The sequence below is a fragment of the Gallus gallus genome, chromosome 17, assembly GCF_016699485.2.
Source record: "Gallus gallus isolate bGalGal1 chromosome 17, bGalGal1.mat.broiler.GRCg7b, whole genome shotgun sequence".
Classification (NCBI taxonomy): Eukaryota; Metazoa; Chordata; class Aves; order Galliformes; family Phasianidae; genus Gallus; species Gallus gallus.
Genome location: NC_052548.1, coordinates 8,565,204 through 8,582,908, shown reverse-complemented (window position 1 = coordinate 8,582,908; position 17,705 = coordinate 8,565,204). Strand labels below are relative to the sequence as shown.

The 17,705-nt window shown below is 54.0% G+C and overlaps 1 protein-coding gene across 6 annotated transcripts in view; it reads left to right on the top strand.

The window, feature by feature from the left end:
• The first annotated feature begins 2,193 nt into the window (after positions 1 to 2,193).
• The window catches only part of GPSM1 (G protein signaling modulator 1), a 52,208-nt gene continuing 36,696 nt past the window's right edge, over positions 2,194 to 17,705 (top strand). For 4 of the 6 annotated variants that reach the window (XM_040649421.1, XM_040649420.1, XM_040649419.1 and 1 more), the window contains exons 1-2: positions 14,294 to 14,472; positions 17,133 to 17,354. In XM_040649421.1, coding sequence (XP_040505355.1) covers positions 14,309 to 14,472; positions 17,133 to 17,354 — 386 coding nt within the window. In that variant the 5' untranslated portion in view covers positions 14,294 to 14,308. Of the gene's footprint in view, positions 2,304 to 14,293; positions 14,473 to 17,132; positions 17,355 to 17,705 lie in introns of those variants that run through there. The other 2 variants (XM_415415.8, XM_015279800.4) reach the window with 1 other exon arrangement.

The window sequence follows — 17,705 nt, the reverse complement described above, 5'->3', positions numbered from 1 at the left end:
GTTGGTGTAGCTTTGGATATGAATGATCTTCCCCGTGATCTATCCCTCCCTTTTGCTGCTCCTTGCAGAAGCTCTGTTTTACATTGACACGTTGTCACTCCGCTTCCTCTCCACCTCCCCCAAACTGAACAAATCCATCTCTTCCACCTTTTTCTCGTAGGCCACACGTGTCACTCCCAGCACACGACGCCACGTGGATGCCATTCACCGGATGAATTACGGGCATTTTTAAAGCTGTGGGGTTTCCTCCTATCTGCACACAGGTAAGCTGTGTTGTGGCTCAGGCCCGAGAACCCACAGTGACCTTCTTGGCATGGCCACGTTGGGTTAACCAAACCCAACCCACAGCAAAGTGATTGAGTTGTTTCATCAAATGAATTCAAACCTACGGTGACCTGTTTGCTGCTTCTACTAGAAGAGAAAGAAGCGGAGTGTGTCAGATGATGAATTATCCATCCATGAATCCATGAATGCTGAGGCCAAAGGGGACCGTTATGCTCATCTCAGTCTGACCTCCATCCTGACCCAGGCTGTGGAATCTGCCCCAGTGATTCCTGTGCCATTAACATGTGGGTGTTTGCTCAGAGCTCTGCAGAACACCATACATCTGGCTCCAGCCCAAACTGCAAGCTGGCCTCCACCCTCCTTTCTTTCTCTCCCCTCTCCAGCATTGTTTCTCACGAGGGCAATTGCTCCATCTGCCCACGGTCACTGACGGAGCAGTGCTGAGGCCGTGCAACAAAGCACCCTCTGTGTCCTGCACTGCAGCCAGAGGCGACAGCAGCTGCCTTTGGTTTTCATCTTTTGCATTGGTACTGTTTGCTGGAAGAGGGGTGCGTGGGGAGGCACAAACACCCCTCTGGAAATACCAAAGTCTCACAGGGTTGTTCCTTCCCATGGACTCGTGAGCAGCTGCTTGTGCCAGGATGTGTGTTGTCCTCAGAGAGACCATAATCCTGGGTAAGAACAGGCTGAGGTGTGGCACAGAACCCCAGCCCGGCCTGCAGGTTTGCCTGTGGCCCCTCCAGCAAGGCGTGTTTAACTGCTTGCTCCATTTTTGCTGAGGGGAATAGTGTGCATCAGGACAGCCGCGTGCCTCCCTGAGCAAGGGGAGCACTCTCAGCAGGATGCTTGCAGCCCTCACTGCTCTGGTTGGTCTGCAGAGTGAAGACCATCCCGAAGTTCAGGCAGATGCAGCTTTGCTTTATGAGGATTGTTTTGGATTTAAATGCCCAGTCAATGAGCCCTTGTGGTTTGCCAGCAGGGTGTTACTGGTGGTGATGCCCCCCAAGCAGGATCTCCGTGGGCTCTCAGAGAGGCTTTGGTGCAGGTCCCTGGGGTGGAACGCTGCAGCATGCAGGATGTGGCTCTGGCTTGCCTCTGACCACAGGGCTGGCGGGGCTGCTGGGAATGGACAATAAGCCGCTGGAGCCAGACAAAACCACAGTGTATGCCTGCACTTCTTCGGGGAGTCCACAATGATAATGATGTTTAATTTGGTGCTGCTGGATAAGCAGCACTAATTTACCAACTGGCTCCTGCTGAGCGATCCACTCACTAAGTTTTATGGGAGCACTGCAGGCCTTAAAAAACCAGGAGCTGGATGCAGTGTTTGAAGGTGATCTGCAGCCTTCTCTAGGCACCTGGGTGACCGTAACCAGCAAAGGCCCCGTTGTTCAGCAGGACAGACCTGCAGATGAGCTCACCTCCCTGCTCCACAACTGTCGCTCCCAGGTTTCTGCTGCCAGCACCATAGGGCAGCTCCAGTTGAAAGCTCACTGGGAGGAGGCAGCTCTGCTGTGCCTGTCCTGCCTGGTGGCCTCAGAGTGAGGCTCAGCCCAACCACCCCCAGGTGCTGCCGCTCAGCCTAACGACCTCCAGGTGTGGGCAATTACAGGGCAAAAGTACTTAAGCCGAGCGAGCCCAGATGCACCTCATCAAGGAATTAAGTGGCTGTGTACGGCGTAGGTCATCAGCAACGCTCTGCCCACCGAGCACCGCAGCCGTTAGCGGAGGGCAGTCCCGCACGCTGCGCTGCTCGGCCCGCTCCCACCGCTCCGCTCCCGGGGCAGCGGCAGCGCGGGCCGGAGAAAGGGGAGGAGGCGGCCGAGCCGCTGCCCGCCGCGGGCTGACATCAGCCGGAGGAGGGGCCTGCCGCGAGTTTCTTGGCTCGGCGCATCACTTCCCGCCGCTGCCATACTCCGGTGCCCGGTGCCGGGCTGCGGCTCGGCGGGGCCGGCGCCCATGGCGGGTGCGCCCGGAGGGGACAGCCCGGGCTCTGCCGCCCGCCGGCTCTATTCGAGGTGAGCGGGGCCGGGTGCGGGGCTCGGGGCGGGGAGCGGAGCGGAGCGTGGCCCCGGCAGCCTCAGCCCCCACCCGCCTCACCCGGAGCTCCGCGGCCGCAGGGACCGGAGAGGAGGGGGGGGGGAAGGACGGGAAGGCGGCAGTGGGTGTTCCGGGGCGCGGCGTGCGGGAGGGGAAGGAGCCCCGGCTGTGGGAAGCTGTTGCATGCTTGAGGAGGCAGAAGGAACGGAGCGAAAGACTTGAGGGAGAAGAGCCGCTTTGGGGTGTGGGGGTCGTTCGGTGTGGGGCGCGGCGGGGGCTGCGGGTCCCCGTGGCACCAACGCGCCGCGCTCTGTGCTCAGGGCAGTGATGCTCAGACCGTGCCCACGGTGGGCGTTTGCACTGCAGACCCTCGGTTACGCTACAGGGACTTGGCTCCCAGCACTTCGGGTGCTGCCCGAATTCGCACAGCTTGGGGCTGCTCGTGCAAAGGCCGTGTGTTGTCTGTTCTTTTCATCCGAATCAAGAAGTCTGCATGGGAGTCAGTTGGAGGCCTCCCAGCATTGCCTGCAGCATCGCTTACCCTGCTTGTCTTCACCGTGTTCTGTTTCTCCTCCAGCAGTTAGAAGTGGGGGCAATGCAATTTGTGGACTACAGGGGGGAGAAAAGATCACTTGGGCTGCACGCAGCATGCCAGCATGTCGTCAGCTCTTATCCCTGCTTTGCAATAATTTTCAGCACAACTGTTGGCTTCTGCAGTGTTTACCAACTTCTCTTGATTGTGTTGTAAACAGTCTCCATCTCACTCATTAATGTCACCACAGCTGTACCTGACCTGAATGTGCAGCGGGCAATTAAAGTGCTCTCTTGGAGCACCGGGGATATCCTTCTGGAGAGGATAACATTCTCAGAGGTGGAAGGATTGTTGGCTCCTGATGTGGAGGGTGGGGGGGTTACAACGGGAGTAGGCCTGAGCTTGCAAGGCAAATCAGGGGGGAAGAATTCCACCTGTGGAATGGACTTTGCTCTGGATTGGCTCCTGTTTGTTCTGCACAGGTGTCCACAGAATCACATGGAATATTCCCATTGTTTTCTGGGTGCTGGGAACAGGTGGGCTTGTGGAAACTTAGTGAAGCCCGTTCTATAGTGTTGAAAGCAAGGCTGCGTTCTGTTCATTTGAGAGAAGAAAGCAATACAAAACTTGTGGGCTTTTACTTAAGGCACAGTTGGAGGCACTGCTGCACGACTGTCTGCAGGCCTTGGCATTTGCTGGTGTTGGGAATAGCAGCATGGAAATGCTGGTTTTCTTTTGTCAGCCTATGCAGTCAGACTCAGAAATGACCCCCCCCAAAGCACCAGGATAACACTTCTAAAATAGCTGTGCTGCATAATGGGTGACCTGAACAAAAACCACGTGGCAGCTTAGCACGTGGTGTTGGTTTTGTTGATGTCTGCTTGGGGCCACTCAACAACTCATAGCTTCACTGTCTGTGAGTGGTGCTGTCAGCCTGAGTTGGGGCTGAGCAGAATGTTTATTCTCTGCTGCAGGGAGGGGGTCGTTGCTGCCCCAGCTTTGGGCAGGGAGCTGAGGCCTGTGCTTAATGCATGTTCCTGCAGGAACCTTGGGCATCCCACTGATTCTGCTGCCTCTCACCTTGTGGGACTCGGGGAGGGGAGCTCCTTCTGGTGCTACACCTATGAGTCTTGGATGTGCCTTCTGTCTGTGCAGTGCCAGCACAGTGTGATCCTCCTTTTATTCTGGCCTCTACGTGCTGCTGTGGTATGGACAGGTGTTGTCTTGGGGGGACTGGAGATGGGAAGCACTCAGGTGCAGGAGATGGGAGCTGGCTCCACAGCTCAGCTTGCGTTCCCTTTCTCAAGGCCAGCAATGGGAACATCCCAGATGTTGGGTTTGTTCCTGATGGAGCATAAACCAGCGCTGCCGGTGTGCTGCAGCTACGTTCTGTTCGTGCTGTCCCTGGAACTCAAGCAGGCACATCTCAGGCCTTGTCTCCTTGTGTTCTGGCCTCCCAGCCCTGCTGCCCTCCCCTCCAGCAGATCCGGCTTTCTGCCACCAGAGGATAGAAAATGTATTTTGTTGTTGTTGTTGTTCTGGTGTGGCTGAGCTGTGTGGGTTTTTTTTTCCTGTTCTGTGTTTTTTGCATGTCAGGTGATGTCCAAACTTGCATTCTGCTTTCCTGAAGAACAAGTTTGAACTCGGGTCTTACATGGCTGGAAGCCCTTGGCAGCAAGTTCCTCCGGGTGGAGGGATGTCTTATTTAACTCTTGCTGCTGCTCTGCTTTAGGAGCAGTTCTATCTCTGAACTGCTCCCTGGCTGCACCTTGCTCCCCCTCCCACATGCCATGTGCCACTGACCACTGCCACTGTGCACTCCCAGAGCTCCAAGCTGCATCCCTGTGCCAAAAACACACCGACCAAAGCAGAGGAACAAAAATGCCTCCTGTGTGGGCTGCAGGGCCTGGCTGCAAAGCAGGGCTGCTGCGCCCTGGGCTATTGATACATATGCATTGTCAGTGGGGAAGCTTTCCTGCTTGCTGAGCTTCTCTCTCCTTTAGGATACTTTTAGTTAAATGTTACTCAGTGGAGCTGATTTTTCAGAGCAGGCTTAGCAACAAAGTGGCACAAGTGGGATCTTTTCCCCTTTGCTCTGGAATAGGCAGGCGTGATCTTGCAGGAGGGACGCTGGCATCCAGAGCCAGCTCTGCCTGTTGTCCAATGCCATGAACCACCGTGTAACAAACACAGCCTGCCAGGTGCCCCCCAACCCCCCCAGTGCTGCTGTGGGTGAAGGAACAGAGAAAGGCACTGCAGCTGCTCTAGCAGCGCCCAGCACTGTTGTGCAACCACCTAGGGAAGGAAGTGAAAAATTATCATTATGGTGCAGTTTCAAGGGCACTATTAAATGAGCAAGTCATAGCTCTGCCTTGTACTTAGCTGCCTTGTCCTGGGGTGGAGTGACAGGGCAGTAATGGCCTGGCAGCAGCTGCAGCCTCGGCTCACCCACAGGAGTGGGGTGAGATCTTAGAGATGCTGCTTTGAGGCACTGAGCCCCCATGGTGGTGTCATGTCCCCATCCCAGGTGTGCCCGGCTGCTCCCTGCCTTGTGGAAGCCTGGGGATGGGGGAGTGCTGAAGTATCTCATTGGTACCTGATTGCTTTTACAAATTTTGGTGGAAATGATGATAAGACCACTCTGCAAGGCCACGGGTGTTGGAGCAGTAGCACAAACCTTGAATAAGCTGCTTGGAAGGCAGTGCTGCTATCTGATCATCGCCTTCAGGGTAGAAATCCATTGCTTAAAGTCTTCTACTCCCAGTTTTCATCCAGTGTGAGCACTTTGCCCAGGGATGATGGGCAGTGCAGCCCCAGGCCTCTCCCTTCTCACTGAGGGTAGGAGGGATGCAACTCAAGAAGTTTCCTCTGCTGTGAGCTGGGAGGTCTGTGCAGCTGTAAGAGCTGCTGGAATGTCTGACAGCTGATGGCCTCATCTCCTTTCCTGCTCCTCTCTACCCCTCGTGTTCCTCTGGGGGTTTGGGGCTGATGCATCAGCTCTGGATGCTGCAGGAGGAAGGTTAAGGAAATAGGCATTTTCCCATTTTTAAGCCTACGTTCATACTAATAACTCCATATAGGAGCCATTTCATGTTGAGCCCTGGCTCCACGCGAGAGCAGATGTTCTTACTTGGAAGCTGCCTTTAAAAATGTATGGATGAAATGCAGTGCCGTCAGTCGATGCACACAGTTTGTTCCCTGAGCTGCAGCAAACACCGGCTGCGCTGTGCCCAGGGGAGATGTGCAGTGCTGCACACAGGGGCTGCTCCTGTGGGAGCAAACATTGCCTCCAGCCATGCAGGGTTCTGCTGTTGAGCCATGATGGGAGCTGGGGCAGTTTGATTTGTGGCTTTGCTTGTGCTGTGTGCCCTGGTCAGCATGCAAAGGGGTTTCTCTTGCAGTGGGATTGGATTGCAGCAGACCCAGGGCAGTGAGATGGACTTGGCTGTGTGGTTTGTGAGTGTTGTGCTGGCGCAGGGAGCCGTGGTGCTGTGCTCCCAAAGGGCAGCTGTGGCTCACAGCTGGGGCAGGTGAGGGTTGTGTGTGTGTGCTTTGCTGACTGCAGGGCTGCACCTGCTTGGTGCCCAGCAGCTGTCCTGTGATGCACACTGCAGTGTTGGAGAGCACAAAGAACAGCCTCATCTGTGAGTATCCATTCGTGCCTGAGGAGAGCTGGAAAATGCCAATTAAAGTTCATCTCTCTGGGAGTATCTGTTAATTACTGTCATCTGTGGTTTGTTCTATAGTAGTGGCCAATGTCCTGTGCTGCTGCACCAGAGTGAGTGGGCTCTGGGAGGGCTGCATCCATCCCAGGCTTCTGCAGTGCTTAGCAAACATGAGTATTTCATTGCAGCCCTCTGAGGAAGTTCTGCTGCTGTTTGCAAGGGTGAGAATCTGCACGTCCTTCGGGGTGAAGGAGAATGCGGGTGGCAAAGCTGGGAGCTGAGTGTCCTGACTCCCACTCCTCCCATCCAGTGCTTCCTCCCTCAGGTCAGTGAGGTTAATTGTGGGTTGGAAGCACTGGGTTGGTGTCTGAGCAAGCTGTGCAGTGCAGCCTTGTGACAATGGAGCTGCTGTTCTGCTTAACGTAGAGGGGGGACAGGAGGTTGTGCAGGAGGAGGTTGTGTGCATGGAGCACTAAATACTGGGCTGTGCCCATCTGCAAGGTCACCCTGCAAATGTGCTGCAGCTGAGTGGGCTGTGCCGGAGGGAAGGAGCAGCGCTGTGGGCTCTGGTGGCCCTGGCTGTATGGAGTCTTTTGGCTGTCATGGGAGGTGGAGTGGGAAAATGTGTGTCCTCAACACCCTGGGGAGGACCCTGTTGCTGCTGAGCTCTTGTGAGGTTATCACAGCTGATGCTGTACCAGAAATCAACCCCTTCCAAAGCAGCTATCTTCTATGGGGGTTGTACTGTGCAATGGCACTGGGGGCCGTATCTGACTGCACAACACGGGTGCCATCAGACCTGCCTTGTTTATGGCCAGGCTTTCTGCAGTGTGAAGGCAGAAATATAAGCCTCATTGACTAAACGGATGAAAATCTCTTCAGGTGTATTCCTCTCTGTTCTGACAAATCAGTGCTGCTGGTTTCAGGGAGGAGCGGTGTGCTTAGGGCAGCCCTTGGCCTGGCTTCCCATGGCAAATGAGTTGGGACTTACACATTAAGTGCAGATGGATGTTCTGGATCTGTAAGAGGCCATGTGAGCCTTGAAGCATTTCCTGGCCTGTTGTCCCTCTGAGTGTCCGAGCTCCTGCTCTGATCTAAATAATAAACCATATGAGCTCACGGTAACGTGCCCAGAATTTTAAGGCTGCAGCCCTTGGCCAGAGTTCATATTGAATGCTTCCATCAGGGCTGTGATCCAGGGCAAACCAGTGTGAGGAGGTGAGTGATTGGAGACTGTGGTTTGGTGCTTTGCTGGAGAAACAGAGGCTGTTGTGTCATCTGCACCCATCCCTTTTGTACGCGCTGCTGCAGGACGTGTGCTTCCTTCCATAACGCTGCTCTTGGCTGGGAAGTCATCCTCAGCTGTGACACCGAGCCCTGATGTCCTGCCCTGGTGTGGGGCTGTGCTCCTGGAGCTTTGGGAAGGGCAGTGAGTGCGTGCAGCCTCAGCACCAACCAACTGAGTCATCCTCCAGGGCTGCCGGCTCTCCCTGCGCCCATTGCCTGAGGCGAACGTGGCGCAGCAGCCCGAGATGCAAACATGCACACATACACACACTTCTCTGCATGGGAGAGAAACGTAACAGCTCAAAATGGGATTGGAATTTAAAACTGGAAATATTACCGAGCAAAGCTGGGCGTGCTGGAGGCTGTGGCTGCTCCTGAGGGCTGCTGGAAGCTGCTCTGACCTGGTGCTGTTCCTACGTGCGCACATGATGCAGTGAGGTGAGGAGCCCTTGTCACACCTCTGTCCTCCCATTGCTGCTGCCCGCACTCCCGGGGTGCATTTCCTTGCCCTGCCTGCTGCTGTGCCTTGTCTTTATCTCTCTGCCAGATGAAGACATCTCTGCAGAAGCAGTTTTTGCTGAGAGCATGCATTATTGAGGAGCCGGTATAAAATGAGCTCCCTTGTTTTGGGCAAGTGTGTAACCCTGGTGTTATCTCCTCCCCTCTTTAGCAGCATAAAGGGAGAGAGGAGCAGTGAATTCCTCAGTGCTGCAGAGCAGACTGTGTGCTGCATAGAGCCATTGCAATACCTGGCAGGTTGCAAGCAAAGGCTTAAGCAAAAATGGGTCTGTGGAGGGGTCTCTGCTGTCCATTCCTCCTTCTGGCTCCTCAGCTGTGTTCTTCTATCAGGCGGGTAATAAATGGTAGAATATTAAACCTATGGCTTCTTCCTTTCTATGTGCATGGTAATAAATACTCGCCATGCATTGTGACTGTGCAGCAGCAGGGAAGGAATATGGGAGAGGAAGAAAATGGAATTGGATGTTAAAGGCATGAGGAGCACAGCCTTAGGAGGGTTGGTTTGGAAAGGGGACACTGTTTCCTGCTGAAATGGGGTTCTGCCTCCCACCCAGCAGGCATGGCTGAATGAGAGGTGCACAGCAGAACAGCGCAGTAAGAGGATCAGCTGCTCCTTCTCTGAGCTGTTTCTCTGAAGAACATCACTGGTAATTGACCTTTCAGAATGCTGTTCCTCTAATTTGGATTCTCCAGCTGCTGGCAGCTCCTTGCCTGACGTTCTGGCTGTGCAGAGCCCAAGGCAGCATCCCATCTCACTGCCTTGGGCAGGGTGTGTGATGCTCATTGTTTTGTGAGAGTAAGGAGGAAATTATTAGGGAAATTACTAATGGGCTTGCCATATCCAAGAAACAATGTGTTTATACAAACCCCTGCTATGGAGGAGCAGTCCCAGGGTCTATACCTCGGCTGCAAAGACAAGCCATGCTTTGATCTGTGAGGCAGACTCCCAGCATCATGTGCCTGCATGCTGTTAACATGGGGTTATTGGGTTGGCATTGGTACTGCCTTGTTGGAGCAGAACCTCATGCGGTGCAGTATCTGGCCACAGGCAGGGATCTGCCTCCAAGCTCTTGTTCCACACAGCTGTTCATTGCAGTGCTGCCAAGTGTTTCCAGGGCAGGTGCTATCTGTGAAGCTATGCTAGGACAGAAGTGCTAAAAATTCTGGGGAATGCAGCAGAGAGTGATGCTGAGTGATGCTCTGGAAGGAGGAATGCCAGCTTGCAGAGTGCTGGAGCTCCAGGGTATCCCACAGAGCCAACAGACACCAATGCACAGTGCTAGACAGAGGGTCTGTTCTGCTCGGGTTGGCAAAGCAGTGCGTAATTCTCACCTCGCATGTGAGTGCTGCCATGCTCTGCCTTATGGGTGTGCAGATTAAGCTGATGGTGCATGTGGGTTTTCCATAATGTCACCGAGAACCCAAAAGCGCTTTTGCTGTGGTTCTGCTGAGTCTGGGTTTGCATAGGGGGGCTGCAGGGCTCCCTGGTGGATATTGGAGCTCTCAGGGGAACTGCTTCCTTTTCAGACATGTGGATGTTGTGTTTAGGAAAGCCAGGGGGTGACTGTGAAACAGCCACGGGGAGAAGCAGCATTAGGGCTGCTGCCTCTTTGGATGCACCATGCTCAGTTGCTGTGCTTCTGCTGATTGCTTTTTGGTGGGTGCTGCAGAGGAGGGACATGTCTGTGCTGTTCCTAATATTAAGGTCACATTAAACTCCTTCCTATGGGAGTTCTGGTGCTCCGGAGGTCTCTCGGTGAGCTCTGATTGCTCAGCATCTCCCTGGCTTGCAGCCTGGTGGCTCAGGGGCTGCTTTTGGAAGGATCCCAAAGGCCTCTCCTGGTGCAAAGTGTTTGACCAGGGGCTGAGAGGAGCAGGAGAGACAGGAACAGAACCAGATGACTGTGGGCTGCTGAGGATTCAGTGGAAAAAGCACACTGTGAACTTTGCTATCATTACCTATTACTGCACCACGATGCTCTGTTTGCAGGCTGGCAGCTCACATGGGTCTGCAGGCAGGAGAGAGGCAGCTGTTGGAGCTGGGCAGGTGTAGGGAGGCTTAGGCTGAGTCTGACTGTATGTGGGGGCTGTGGGCTGCAGGTGGGGCTGGCAGGCAGGGGTTAGCCATGTGGTGGTCCCTATCCTTGCTGGCACTTGTGCTGTGGTTTTCCTGGGTTTGTACTCCAAGGCTGGCAGCTGAGAGGAAGGAGAAGCCATTTTCAGTGCCCAACTTGGTGTGAACTCACCCTTGTGTGTCAGTGGGTGAAAGAAGCTGAGCAGCACAGGAAGAACGGAGTAAGCGGGTCAGCTGTCCTCATTGTATTGCTGCTGATGAGTCAACTGCTTGTAAACATAGCTGGTTTGGATGTATGCTGTAATTGGAACTGTGTTTTGTAGCAGGAGCAGCATGCTGATTTAAATCGCGGCGTATATTTTAGTGAGAGGAAGGGTTGACCCGACTGCCAAAGCAACGTTATAATGAAAAGCCATTCAGAATGCACGTCCTCTGTTGCCCTCTGGTTTCTGGAAGTGACTGAAGGAAACAGCGCTCTGCTTCTGGAGGAATCATCCCCTGAGTGTTGTTTTGTTGCTGCGTGATGGATTAATTTCATTGATGGCATCAGCGCTGTGCAAGAGAGCTGCATGCTCGTGGGGAGCTCAGGGAGCTTTCCTGGTTGTGCTGAGAGCAGTGAGCTCGTTTGGTGCACACAGTGACCACACTGCACATCCTGCTGCAGCAGGGCTCTTCCTGAGAGGGAACTCTGCTGCACTGCCCCTCTTTCAAGACACTTTGCTCGGTCCATACCTTCCTGTGGATCTGTTCAGTTTGGGAGTCGGGACATTTTTTAGTGGGTTGATGTCCAAATTGGAGCCTCCTTAGTCGTGATTCTCGTAGTCCCTGTGAAGTTTTTACATCTTATTTAGGCGTGTTGAGTCTTGGTAACGAGTGAAATCGTTAACCAGGATTAACTGAAATTCACATTTGCACCTCAATCCCAACTGAGCCATCTCCAATGCCGCCAGTTAATTACATCCCATCGTGATCCTTTTGATGTCTGAGTAACTTTGGAGAACCATAGCTTAAACTTGTCCCATGGCAGCTGGGGAGCGAAATCTCTAACCAGCAATAGGCACAACTGCACTTTGTTCTGCTCCTGCTGCAGGAGGTGCTGTGCTGGGCTATTCCGTGCAGTCACCTCCTGCAGGCCCCTTGCTGTGCTGCATTGAGCCTTGGGCTCTGCACCTTGCATTCTCTTCTCCCCTGCCCATCCTCGTGGGTTTGCTGTTGGATGGGCACTGGTGAGGCTGGGAGGTGCCTGGAGCAGGGAGCTCTGGGTGCCTTGGGCTTCTGAGCAGGCAGTGAGGGGGGTGGATTCAAATTGCTGGTGATGATGCGGCTTGTTGGAGCCACTATGAATTGAAATGGGGTTTTATTCAGCTCTACTAATCAGAGGGTGAATGCAGCTAAATACAGCTGTCTTCCTCGCTGTCATTTGGTATTTATTAGCAAATATGCAGTGGAATTGAATTCCTTGTAAGTACTTTGCAGCTAACGGTAGGTGGCAATTAACTGAAATGAGTACCGTTGAGCACGGATGCTACCATCAGTGAGTGGAAGAGGAGGTATGGAGCCAGCACATGGCCCCAGCAGCTTCCAGAACACCCTGTTGTTTTCCCCTTTGGATTCCCTTTATTGAGACTGCCATGAAAACAGCTTCTTGTGTGCCTCAGGCTGCCTGCTTCTGCCATGGGTAGCTTGGGCCTGTGCTGTTCTGTGGGAGATCAGGGAGAGGACAAAAAGGAGTTATCCATGCAGAGTTTGGCGAGGGAAAAGCAAAGATTTGGGAAGAGCTGCTGGTGGTTGGGGTACTGCACTGTAGCTTTCCCCCATCTGGGGATGTGGATCATCACAGGAATCCTAAAGATAGAGCTATTTTGACAGCACAGGTGATCACTGTTAATGGCACTGGCAGCACCTGGTGCTGTTCTGCTTTGCTTTCTGCTTGGCAGTGTGCTCAGCACTCCTGGGCCCCTCGCTGCCTTCTCTGCACTGAAGGTGTTGCTCTATGAGTCCTTGCACTTTGTCTGTGCACCCCTTGTGAAGGAACATCTTTTGCTCTCTGTTCTGTCAGTATCTTGCCAGGCAGCCAAAAGGCGCTCTGTGCTGCGCTGTCATTAGCTGCTGTCTGACAGTGATGGATGACCCTGTGAGATCTTGTTGTTAACAGCAATATCAGCCCTTCCTGTTCTTCTCAGCTCTTCCTGCCTTCAGATCACAGCTATCCTCCTGAGAAGAAGTTAAGGCAGAGGGAGGGGGCCCTTCTGCCTGCTGTGTTCCAGCAGTGATGCCCCCTCCTGTTGCTGCAATGCACAGCTGTTGCAGTGATGGGGGCTGAGCACTGCGCAGTGCTGTGCCATTTGTGTCCCCCAGCAGAATGCAGTGCAGATGGCAGAACTCATCTGTGGCCAAACTGCTTCATGCTTGGCCTCTGATCACTGTTGATAAATATGGTCGTCGTGTTGTTGTTGTTTCTTAGATGCCTGCATTGGTACCTTTTGCATAAGGAGCCAAAGTGCCTCCAGAGCTGCCCTGGCTGCAGCCCTGTGGCTGAGTGCACAGCCCACGTGCAGTGCAGCTGTAGGACCTGCTTGGTGCTCCCACTGGGAGCTGCTGCTGGGACCCTCCCCAGTGCACACAGCACTGTTCTGATTCCTACATTGCAATCGGGGTCTTTAAAACTATCCTGACCTGGCTGGATTTGACACGTTCAGTCAGCTCCATGCATTCAGGGGAAAATCCTTTTGCTGTGCTTGTGCTCTTGCTGTGAGCTGGGAAGGCCACCAGGCTCTCCTGGATGCCCGTGGTCTGGGATGTGTTCTGCCATTTGGGAGTCCTGCATGTCTGCAAGAAGGTTCAGTTCTCTACACGTGGTTTGCACTTAGGGCAGGTTCAAGGCTGTTCCTTTGGCCTTCAGTGTCCTTCTGTTTTTCTCCCCCATACTGTGCTCTTAGTAAAGAGTTTGCATGCACTGGAATTGCATTTACAAGCTTTTCTGTCTTAGCTGTGGAAGGAAGAAAAGCAGCTCGTGTTCTGCAGAGTCACCTCTGAACCACACCATATGGCCCAGCCCGGAGCCTTCAGCTTCTCAGCAGCAATTTGCTGGCTCAGGAAGGAGTGAATCTTCTTTTCTGGAATTAAGGACGAGCAGTAGGTGCTTGCTGAGGTGGTACAAGCCCAGGCACTCCGCCTGAGTGTCAGCGCAGGGTGAGGGGACAGAGGGCTGTGCCTTCTCATGTGGGAATGTTTAGGAGCCCCGCTAACTGGGCTGGTGTGTGGTGCATGGGATCTGCCTTCTGCTTGGTCCCAGCCTCTGGGAGCTGCTCAGACCGTTCCCGGAGCTGACAGATGAGGCCTCTTCAGAGTCTGTTGAGCCGCTGTACGATTCTGCCCAGAGACGTCCCTGTTCTGGAGCAGCTCTGAGCTCCTCTCCTGACAAGCAGAGATGTGTGGCACCAGGAGCTCTGGCTGCAGCAGTGACATGGGCAGGAGCAGCTGATGCAGCCACAGAGGCAAAGTGCTGTGGGAAGAAACCAGTTCTGAAAGGAGACGGGTGTTTGCCTTGGACCTGATCATCTCTTGGGCACATCCACAGCCCTTCTTCTTTGGGCAGCACTGAACGTGTGAATGAGCCAGGACCCTTTTGTTTCTGGATTTTAGCTGTGGACTCACCTCTCCTGTACGTGAGACCAGCAGATGACAGAGGACGTTCTTCTGCACAGAGGGAAGGGGACATTACTTTCTCTAGGTCTTCCAAAGCAAAGGCAGCGCTCCTTTTCCCCTCCCCTTCCGAGGACAGCACACAGAAGTGGGAAGAAGCGAAGCATAAGTGGAGCTCTGGACTCCAGCAGCTTGCTGGTAACACTGCCCAAGCGAACGGAGTGAAACCTGGAGAGCAGCGCGTGTTGTGTGAATGTGAAGATGCCATCAGCATCTTCCAAACCCCAGCTCCCCCTGGTGAGCTCTGCAGTGAGAGCTGTCTGCAAGACCGTGCCCGGCGGCGCTCAGCCCTGTTCCCTCCTCCTGCCCGTGGGTTTGGAGCTCTGGGTTTACGTCCAGAAAATGCGCAGGCTGCAGAAGAGGAGGTAGGAAGGCACTCGGGGGGGCCTTATGGGAGGAAGTGGGGCTCCCACTTGTCTGTCTTACTCACTTTATTTGAGGCTGGTTCAGGTTGGCTCGCTTGAATGGCAGATGCCCCTCTTCTGCTGAAATTGCCCTCGTTGTTTCTTACAGTTCAGCTTTGGCCAATGGAAGCTGCTGGGCACACAGTGGTTGGATGTGTGAGGCTGTTTGTTGCTGAACCTTTAGTTGTTTCCTGTGCCCTTTGTGTTGTGTTTCTGAGTGCTTTGAAAGCCTGCGGTGACCGAATTACACACTGCGTTGCTTCCTGGAATTAGCCCTGGCTGTGGGAAGGGCAGGCGAGTTGCAGGAGTGGGCTGTGTTTCTGTTTAGCGTTGCTGTCTTCAGCTCCTGTCCCCTCACATGGCAGCAGAGACTTGGCTGAGCACAGAACAGCCTCCCTTCCCTCCGTGCTGTGCTGAGGTCCCGAACTGAGCAGTGATGCTAATTAGATAAGGCAGATACGCTGCTGAGCAGCCTGTTCAAGGGCAAACAGATTTCCATTAGGCTGCGTGCACTGGAGGGCTGTGTCACTGCAGTGTGCCCGAGCACCAGGAAAAGCTCCTGGGGACTGTGAGTGTGCACAGGTGTGTGTGCCAGGGCAGGGCTGAGGCATGCTGAGTGCTTCTGGAAGTGCTTCCACCTGCAAATGGAGGCTCAGCAGGATGCTGCTCTTGGAGTGCTCATCTGGGCTCTGTTGTTGCAGGGTGTGCTGTGTTGAGGGGTGGGGAACAATCACTGTTCAGATCACACAGCAGTTGTGGTCGGCCCATGGCTGCAGTGCCATGAATTGGGTAAGCTGTTCTCCGGCTCAGTTTTTTTAGACTCCGTGTTGGATGAACTCAGGCTGCTAAAGAGAGCCTGGTTGTTGGGATGAGCTTTGGTTGTTGAAATGTGAAACGAAATGATGCGGTGTGCTTCTGTCTGCAGCCTCCCAGCTGGAACCCAACCTCAGTTCCTGTGACAGTGGCTCCATCCCCCCCATTTCGAGTCCTTCCAGGTTTCTTCTCTGCAAAGTTGCCTGAGTTTATTTTTGCTCACCTAAATCCCCTTTTCCTTTCTCCAGTCCCAAACCTTCTTGGAGACTGTTGGCAGATGTCTGTCAGTGCCTGACAGGGACACCAGATGCCTGCTCTAGTGATCTGCAAACCACACAGCTTGCCATGATCCCGCAATGGGCCCCTTGAACTCAACACACTGCAGCAGAAGCTCGTTCTTACTAATTTTCTTGTGGCTTGGCTCAATGATCTGTGGCGAGGAGTTAAACATTTTTAGTACCAACAGTCAAACATTTTCCTTTTTCCTGTATCAGACAGGGGTTCGGGCACGGAGCAATGCCGTGCTGGCACTGCAAGCAGCCTTCTTGCACAAGCAAAATAGCCCCTTGGGTGGGGGGTGTGGAGGAGCTGTGTGGGTTGAGGTGGGAGCTCTGAGGGGTTGTGAAACAGCTCCTTTCTCCCTGCTGTTATTTGGTGGCTTTGGGGACCAAAGAGCAGTGAGATGGGGGAGGTCGCAGGGCTGGGCCTGGATGTGTTGTGAGGGTGATTTTGGGGGAGGCATCTCCCGGGGCTCCACGTGTGCCTGTATAGGAGGCAGCATTGAGGCTGCAGCCACCCCATGTGAGTGAGCATGTTGTTCTCGGTCTGCATAGCACAGCCAAGCTCCCCGCAGCACTGTTCTGCTGAGAATAGAATGAAGATCTCCTTTGGGTTTTTATCATCTTCTGTCTGACCCTTGTTTTTCTGACTTGGGATGAGTGAGCTGCAGTTCTTCAGAGCAGACGTCTGCCTTTGACCTGCACGGCTTTGAGTTTCTAAAACACATGAAGCAGAAAGGAAAAAAAAGCCAGAAAGAGCAAAGAGGAGGCTCTGAGCAGAGACACAGGAACACACTGCATCCACCCCCCCCTCATGGAGGGGCTGACTTCCCAAACACAAGCTCTCATACATGTGCTCTGTCCTGATGGGTGTGAGGCTGCTCTGAGCTCCTGGATGGGGGGCTGTGGTGTAGGACTCAGTGGGGAGGAGTGCGTTCCCTCCCCTTGAGGCAGTGGCAGCAGCTTTGCTCCTCTGTGCTCACAGCGTGCACTGCTGCCAAAGGTGTTGAGAAACACGAGGGAGAGCAGCTCTCCTGGAGGCTGATATGCGGAGTGCATGTGGAAAAAGTGACAGGCAGAGCTAATGGAAAGCAGCCCAGCTGCTCAGCCAGGGAGCTCTGTGCAGCCCAGGGTTGCTCTGGTATCCAATGAGGAGGTGTTGGGCTTTGGCTGCCCTCCCTGTTCCCCTGGGGAAGCAGCACAGACATGAGCAGCCCTGGTGTGAGGCTTTTGTGCTGTGCACCCCCTGGAAGAAAAGCAGATGCCATGCTAAGCTCAGGATGCCAGCATGCAATGTGGGTGCTGGGAGGCACGAGTTCCTTGTCTTGCTTCCTACCACGAACCCAAGGGCTGCTTGTGGCCACTCGCAGGTGCAGTCTGTAGCTCTGGGTGCTTCTATCTCACATGCAGGACTTTTTCCTGATGCAGTGAGTAATTAGATGTATGCTGCCATGCCTTTTTAACCACCGCGTGGTGGCACGGGCACCCTGGGTGTGAAATCTCTGAAGGTGAGCATCTTTCTTTTGGCAGAATGGAGGCATCCTGCCTGGAGCTGGCCCTGGAAGGAGAGCGTCTGTGTAAGGCAGGGGACTTCAAAGCTGGGGCAGCCTTCTTTGAAGCAGCGGTGCAGGTGGGGACAGAGGACCTGAAGACTCTCAGTGCCATCTACAGTCAGCTGGGCAATGCCTATTTCTACCTAAAGGAGTACTCCAAGGCCCTGGAGTACCATAAGCACGACCTCACACTGGCCAGGTAAGTGTGTTGGCTGTTCTTCATCCTAACCAGAAACTGAGCAAAGGAAAGTTCTGTGGCATTTGAGCCCAGCAGCCTGAGGGAATCTGTCCTAGAAACGAGCATCCAAGCTAGCTCCGAGGTGTGGAATTCACCATCACATAAAGAACCCAGGAGGCAGAGGAAGGGATATGGAGGAGGGTGGCTGGAGCAAGAGCAGGGCGGTGTCTGATTCTTCCCTCCCAGGCACTCATGGGGAGCACACCTGAACTCATTAGTTCTCTCCAACAGAGAAAGCAAAACAGAGAACAAGAGTGTCATCAGGAGCTGGGGACACCTGGGTGTGGTGGCCATACCATGCAGTGTTTGCTA